Here is an 8,227-nt window from a genome sequence, read left to right on the forward strand (position 1 = left end):
TTTGTTTTTTTTTTTTTTTTCTTTTTTTCTGTAAATGACAGGTTGTACATTTCAGAAAGTCATTTATTAAGTTTATATCTTATTAGCTGTTGTTCTACCCTTTGGTTCACCATTCATGCGTCAGCATGTCTGACACTAGGACAAGACAGCTTGAAACTGTTATTTGTAGGTACATACTGTAAAGATTGGATGACGCACAAACCCGCGACTGTGTATGTCATCACCTTTGAGAAACTTGCAAATAGCTGCAACGGTGTGAGGCTTGTTTATTTTTGACCCAAATTAAAGTGTAAAATTTCAGTTGGATTAAATAGGAGTTTTACCCATTGATAATTGTATTTTGGACATATTCTCTTTGTTTATTGTATATCCTTACTAAACCTTTTGTTTGTTTCCATAGCCAGTTTCACACAGACTTAACCACTAGAGGCTATGGTTTTTAAAAAAAATCTTCATCATTGGGCGCTTAGATTTGACTGCTATAACTTTACATATTTCTGAAACTCAGAATGTGAGAGTAAATTCTCTTTTCCATTCACATTTAACTGGTACACCGGCAGATTTCACCCTGTCGGAAGAAAGTAAGCAAGGAAGTTACGTCGAGCGAGAAAGTGGTTTCCAGCAACCAACAAAATAATCAATGTGAACTATGATCGCCATCATGTGGGAAAGATGTGGAACTACACTCTTTGTAGCCAAAGACTTTTTAAAATTTATTAGACAATTGGTTTCTTTTGTTTATCTCTATCGAAAATCAAGAATAATACCCCCATGGCAGGCAGAAATAAGTTTTTAGCAACAAGAGATTTCCACAGGACTACTGAAAATCAGTTGAAGGGATTGAATATTTCAGCTCCTGTGTCAGGTCTTTCATGAAATTTCTTTCCTTTTTCTTAAGGAAAATGTCAAATACTGGTCCTGATGTTACTACAGGCTTAACATTTCATTTTGTCGTTGTGTTTTTACTTTCTTCATGTTTTAAGAGTTCACAGCACAATGCATCATGGTCAGTCAGGAGCAGAGATGCTTGAAAATTGTAAGATTTATGTCAAACCTGCACTACATCATTCTATAATCAAGACTGATTGCTTCTATGATGATAAGCGTGATTACATTTTTCTGTTGACATTCTATTTTTGACACTTGGAGAAATCTAACTAACTACCACGATATTTAAAGAACAATCTCAGACATTTGGATCTGCTTTCGTGCATCAGAATGCAACAAATAGCTAACAAATATGTCAAGTTGTATCTGTTTCATAGCCCATTGTGAAAGGCATACTATTGTGCAAGTGTGTGCACGGCAGCAGCGTGACTCAGTACAATAACCATTATCTAGCCAAAACACAGAGGGTGGAACACACACCAGCCTTTATGGTCACCCCCTCGTGTAATTTTACACATTACGGATGTACCATTCGCACACTTACGTGTGTGCCCTGTTTTTATGTATCGGGCACACTGGCCCAAGGAAGATCCAGTACAGCATGTTCCAGTCTATAAGCATAAAGCAGAGGCTGCCAGTCTCATATGACACTACAGGATCACATTTATCACCAGGCAGTACAATGAGAAGGTTCATGGGTCTAAATTTAACTACACAGGGCTGATTTATTTTTGCAGAAAAAGAAAAAACCATTCAAGACATTTCCCAAATTTATTCCATCTTTAAAAAATTAGAAAATACAGTATGTCATCAGACAAATTCCAGCCAATTATATCTTTGCAAGACCCAAACAAAACCAACTCATTTTTATTTTTACCCCTTCATAATCTTTATCAAAAGCTCAAAGCTTTGCTTTTACCAGACCAAAGCATTCTCCCACACAACTTTGGGTGATTTAAGCAAGGTTTGAAGGGCTTTTTTTGGGACTTGTTAGTTCAGAAAATGAGAAAAAGTATTGTTGTCACATGTTGAACACAACCAGTACTAAACTGAACATTCTGCAGCTATTTCAGTGCTGCTGCCTGCCTCTTGGCAGTGTCCATACTCATTTTCAGTGAATGCAATATCATAGTTTTCTCTAACTACCTGCAGCTTTCACTGTTGCAGTTGGTACACTTTGTACCAGAGAGGCGGTTGGTACACTTTGGGACATTTTTGACTGAAGAATGCTGTGCAAATATAATCAAATTCAGAATCAACTTTAGTTGCCAAAATTTATGTGCGCAAAAAAACAAACTGACTTAATTTAAACTATAAATATACTTAAATGTATGTATATATAAAAACTGTATTTTTACAAAAGAGGAAGACTTTTGTAAAAACCCAAAAGTGTTTATACTTGTTTATACTTCTTGTACTTATAGTATCTCTAGAACTTGAAATACGTCTTAAATACTATTTACCTACTTACATCATATCATGTGGTGCTACGCGTAAAGTCATCATATAGCAAGGGTGCACTTGTCTATTTATTCTCTGTGATTGGGTAGCTTTCCCACACTTTTGAAAACACCTGGTCCAAAATTTACTTTAAAAAAATTTGAGAAAATTAGTAAAATTAAATAAATAAAAAACTTCTACTTTTTAAAACAAAATTATTTATTTTCTTTTCATTAGACATTAACATGTTACAGTGTACATTTCTGTAGTTTCAACATGGACTTTATGAGACTTCAATCTTCAACTAATTTGATTGGATTGAAGGTTCTAGAAATCTGTGTGGATGGAAAGATAGATGCATTGATACAACTCTGTAAAGAAGCTCACAGAAGCTGATCTACACAAAGAAAAAGAATAAACTATCTCCCTGTTTGCATAAATCACGTCTTATACAAACATCCCACGTATTCTACTTAGTGTTTGATAGTAATGCTTTTCACCTCTGTGAAGAAGTGATAGGAATCTTTTCCTCCCTCCCTGCCCACACCAGAGTGTTTCATTCCTCCAAACGGCAGATTCAGATCTCTCACCAACCAACAGTTGGTCCACACTAACCCAGCTTGAAGCTTCTGGGCCAAACGGTGAACTCTTCCCACATCCCTAGACCACACAGTGGCTGACAGCCCATAGCGGACTCCGTTTCCCCTGGCAACAGCCTCATCCTCTGTGTCAAAGGGGCAAACACAAGTGACGGGGCCGAAGATCTCCTCCTGCATGACCCGGGAGCTGTCAGGGATGCCCGAGATGACCGTAGGCGGCATAAAGTAGCCAGACTTATTGGCTTCAGGAAGGTCTAGCTGGTCAACTCCTTCACCACAGTGGATTATAGCTCCTTCTGATTTGGCAAGTGCCACAAAGCTGCGAACCTTGTGAGTAAAAGAGAAAAATGTTTCATAATAAAGCACACAGAAAAAAATACAGAAAAGAAATGAACAGCTCACCTTCTCTAGGTGCTCTTTGCTGATGAGAGCTCCGTTGTTGTTGCTTGGGTCGGATGGAGCGCCAGTCTTCCACTTCCTGGCTGCAGCTACAAATTTCTCCAGAAATTCAGTGTAAATGCTCCTCTCTACATAAATTCTACTAGTGCACAAGCAAATTTCTCCCTAGGATTAGAAAGGGAAGAATTTCGTTTTTAGAGATGAAGAGTTCCCGTCAACCCACAATTTTACTAAATGTGAGCTCTCAAGTTTGGACACTCATACCATAAGTTTCCGAAGTACAAGAAAATAATTACAACCTGCCTTTGGTGTAAACTGTATTTGGTATGATACAGTAACATTACAATCGGGCAAACGGTATTTGATAATAAGCAAGTTCTTGCCTTAAACCAACAGTAATGCAAGATTAATTTACAGTAACGTCCAGGAATGATTGAAAGTATCTATTATTAGTTTCAATGGCAATACGTGTTCTGATAAAACTGAAAACAAAAGCTTTCCACACTTTTGTTGTTCACTGGTTTATAATATCAAGTCATTTTCCCAAAACAAATGAATTACACTATTCTGGAATGTTTTCTGAATCCGTATTTTGGGTTTGTATAAATCCTCCGTAGACTTCTAGGTTTGAAGTATATGGAGAAAATAGTACAAATAAAAATAGATGAGTGTCTTAAGCCCATCTTCATCATGATTGCCTCACCTGATTGGAAAAGCTGGAGCGAATGGTTGTCTCGATGCACTGCTCCAGGTCTGCATCAGCAAAAATAATAGCTGGGTTTTTCCCCCCCAACTCCAGGGAGAGCTTTTTACAGTAGGGGGCGCTCCGCTCTGTGATGCGTTGAGCAGTTGCGGTGGAGCCGGTGAAGGAGATCAGCGGGACATCTGGGTGGCCAACAAGGGCATCTCCTGCTCTCTGACCAGTGCCAAACACGACGTTGACCACACCTGGAGGGACGCCTGCAGAACAGAAAGCAGAAATAATAATTTAAAAAAAGGTAATTTATTTAAGAAAATCTTAAGTTTATGACATGTAGTCCTACCAGCTTCCTCCAATAGCTTGCACATCATCCACGCAGTCACAGAGGTCATCTCGCTTGGTTTGGCCACAACTGTGTTGCCCGTGGCGATTGCCGGAGCAATTTTCCACGTTAGGAGGTACAGAGGGAGGTTCCAGGGACTGATCAAGCCGGCTAAGCACACAACAATTACAATCTAAGAATGCCGACGAGGCAAGCAAAAGCTCTGCTATTTTTGAGGGAAACAAGCCAAACTCTCACCAACTCCAACTGGGCAGCGTACGGTGTAGTTCAGGCAGCCCATGTGGTCCATCTGGCTGCAGTCGGTGGTGTGGTGGAGCACAGACGATGCAAAGAAGCGAAAGTTGTACGCAGACCTGGGTATGTCCACAGTCCGAGCAAATGTCACAGTTTTACCTGCAGAGTTGAAGTAAAACTTGCCACCAGCACTCGCTTCATTGGTGTAGAACACAAATTGAATCCTGATAACCCAAATTGTGTGAGAAGTATCACTATCAGTATATCTAAAGAACTTAATGATGCATGCTCAATATTGTATGCTATAATACAGCACTAGATGTTTTAAATAAGTTTCAAAAATTCTGTTTACTTATGTCATTATTAGTGTAATATTATGATCTATGTTATTCTTGGATCTGGCTCAAGACAAGTATTTTGTCTTTCCTTTACTTATTAATTATATATTTTTAACTTTTGGCCATACTGTGATCATGTAGTAAGGAGGTGAATTAATAATTTGAGAATAGGGGCTAATATATGCAGTGAATTACACAAACCTCCTCCACCAGGTTTGGGGAGGAGACACCCCAAACATTCTATTGTAAAACGTCCTATTACCATACGCTTAATTATGTAGTGCAATCTTAATACATCTGATCGTTAACATGGTGCTGGCTAGGGAGGATTGGGAATGTGTTCTTAGAAATATTTAATCATTTTTCCTGGAGAGAATTTGATATTGGATAAACAGGCCTGAACAGATCTCTCCTCTCATCTCGAAGGTGTTCTGAACGTCTCATGAATCACATTCTGCAGCCACTGACCCATTCTGTCACAGACAGTTGCCAATGTCTGCATCTGCATGACGAGGCGGTTGTATGCATTTATGGACCTTTTGGCTACGTCATGTACTTACTAAGAACTTTCCAAGAAAGCGATGAGCGGTCTGATTTATTTACACTGTAGCATATTTTATGTCCAAAGGTTTTGGAATTTGGACTGCAAGATTTGTATGAAAAATCCCTCAAAACACTGGTCAAATAATTTCAAGAACATATTAGCTATGTTCTGATACAGTAGAATATAATTACTTTTAAATATTTAACATGTAATGAAGGTTTTGAAATGGTATGACTTGGTCGTGTTGATAAAATGACACAATTATAAGTCACCTTGGTCCTTTGACTCAGCTTGAATGAGATCCTCCATGTTGGCTTCAATCAGATCAGCAAGCTTGTTGAGGATTTCTCCTCGCTGCTGTGGACTACGAGCTGACCAATCAGGGAAGGCTTCTTTAGCCGCTGCCACTGCCGCATCTACCTGCAGCCAAAAGACAGGCATGGAAATGGTTAAAGATTAAAGGTTCCATTATCAGTTGCACATACAGTACAGCAGATTTTCTAGTAGTTGGTAAAATTGGAGTTTGTTGGGATTTTAACTCATCCTGCCTGACAAAACTAAAGTGAGGAAGTTAGGTTTAATTTTGTTAATGGTTCTGAAATCAGGGCTTTGTGTCCTTAAGTGTTTTGTAGTTAATTTTGGAGTTTGTTTAGGTTAGTTTATTGTACATTAGGCCTCTCTGATTTCTAAATTTATCTACAAAGATTTGATGCAAAGATATTTTGGACATTGTTTTTAAAGACTAAGTTGTGTGTTAACCACAAAGAAAACATCTTTACTGTAGCTCCCTACTATTGAGAGAGCCATATTGGATTTTACAGACACTGCAAAAGCAAATAAGAAAATACCTCAGTTTAACATTTTCTTACACAAATATGAAAAACATTGTTTTCAAAACAGTCGACTAAGCAACAACGGATAGCACCCTTCAATATTCCCACCTGGGGCAGAAAAGTCAGCATTTATTGACTTGGGTGTTTAATGATTACTGTTGTGTTAACTCTGCAAAGAGCAAAGGTACATCTTACTGAAATGTTTTACAGCAATGTCTAAATTAATCTGCTTTTATGGTCAAACAGGCTCTGTTTAAAAAGTTTCAGCTATCTTATTAAATATCAATAGCAACATTTACAATTAAGTCAAATTATTACAATTATATATAAATATAAAAATTATTTTAAAAGAGTAATATTTTAGTTATTCATACATGTGGAGAAAAAAAAAGTATGTTGCACCTGAAGAACAAAATGCATGTTAGAGACACTAAAATACATCATGATCTATATGTGACACTTTTCTACCTCTTCTTTGCCGCTGTCTGGTACTTTGCAGTAGACCTCACCGGTGGAAGGATCATAGGAGTCAATATGATTTCCACAAGACACAAACTTTCCTCCAATATAGTTCTGCAGAACCAAATAAGAGCGCGGTCCCGAGCTTTTGGGCATGGTTGTCGTCAAAAAAATGCTTCCAAAAGAAACTGCACAAATGACAACAGGCTGCAACAGACTGGAGTCTCAGAGGCAAACCTGAGCAGGGCATGTACTGACCCTCCCACAGAGCAGCTTCCTCTCTCACCAGAGAGAGTAACGTTCACCAACATGAGTGACTAATCATTCTTCCAAGTCTAAACAATGGTGAGCGAATAACAACGAAGCTGCTAGCACAACATGTAAAAATAGGAAAGCTCGTTTTTCTAAGAAGATGCGTATGAATAAAGAGGCTACTGAATAGAACAGAGTAGCAAACATAAACCTATTTTGCAGACTGCTGAGATTCAACCAAGTTCAAATTAATGGATGGACAAATCAATAGAAAACAATTCTAAACAATTTGGGGTTTTGTTGCAGAAAGAGAGAAAAGTTTAACCAGCAGGATTCGGTAAAAAATAAATAAAGTTAGTTAACCTCACTGATCTTTACTGGCATTTGACCTTGTGAAAACAGAGGAATTGGAACCCAAACTTTTAGATAATATTTTGTGTCTTGAGTAGCAAAGCAGACACTAAACATTAGCTGCAGCTGAGAATATAACAGAAAAAACACTGAGAGAATTAAAAATACTTTTTCTCTCTTCTCCCCCAAACATTTAAAGAAAAGAAAATGTGCTAGCAAACCATGTACACATTAGTGCATCATGGCTGCAAAGTGACACAGTTGGCAGCACTGTTGCACCAAGAAGGTCCTGGGTCAATTTCCAGTCCAGGGTCTTCCCATATGGAGTTTGCATGTTCTTCCTATGCATGTACAGGTTCTCTCCGGGTCCTCTGGCTTCCTCCCACAGTCCAAAAATAATGACCATCAGGTTGACTGATCTCTCTAAAGTCTCTGTAGGTGTGTGTGTGCATAATTGTTTTGTTCCGTCTGTCTCTCTGTTGCCCTATGATGGACTGATCCCTCACCTGTTGACTGCTGGAGATAGGTACCAGCAACCCCACCATGGATGTTAGATAATGGATGGACAAAATTGCATCACAAGAAATGATACTAAGCACTATCATTTAAGTATTAGCACTTAAATGATAGTTATAGTTATATATAGTCTAATTATAGTTTCTTTTTCTAAAGTCCTGGGTTTGGAGTTCTTGCACCTGAAAGGCACAGGGAATGCTTTCTGGAAGTACAAACAAAAACAATTAAATGGATAAGTGATTGACTCTTTAGACAACGTTAAAGAGTCTCTTTAGCTTTTTATGTCTGCATCTGCAGACAGACAGTGAAAAAAAAAACAAGTAGACAGGAA

The 8,227-nt window shown here is 38.2% G+C and overlaps 1 protein-coding gene across 1 annotated transcript; it reads right to left on the reverse strand.

The window, feature by feature from the left end:
- Positions 1-1,759: 1,759 nt before the first annotated feature.
- aldh8a1 (aldehyde dehydrogenase 8 family, member A1) lies at positions 1,760-7,039 on the reverse strand. The gene is made up of 7 exons (XM_044106519.1): positions 6,787-7,039; positions 5,758-5,905; positions 4,607-4,762; positions 4,370-4,519; positions 4,030-4,286; positions 3,330-3,491; positions 1,760-3,254 (listed from the first exon to the last, which is right to left on the reverse strand). The coding sequence occupies exons 1-7, from the start codon at positions 6,931-6,933 to the stop codon at positions 2,802-2,804; spliced, it is 1,473 nt and encodes a 490-aa protein (XP_043962454.1). The 5' UTR covers positions 6,934-7,039; the 3' UTR covers positions 1,760-2,801.
- Between the last annotated feature and the right edge of the window lie 1,188 nt (positions 7,040-8,227).

The sequence above is a fragment of the Gambusia affinis genome, linkage group LG22 (genome assembly GCF_019740435.1).
Source record: "Gambusia affinis linkage group LG22, SWU_Gaff_1.0, whole genome shotgun sequence".
Taxonomy (NCBI): Eukaryota; Metazoa; Chordata; class Actinopteri; order Cyprinodontiformes; family Poeciliidae; genus Gambusia; species Gambusia affinis.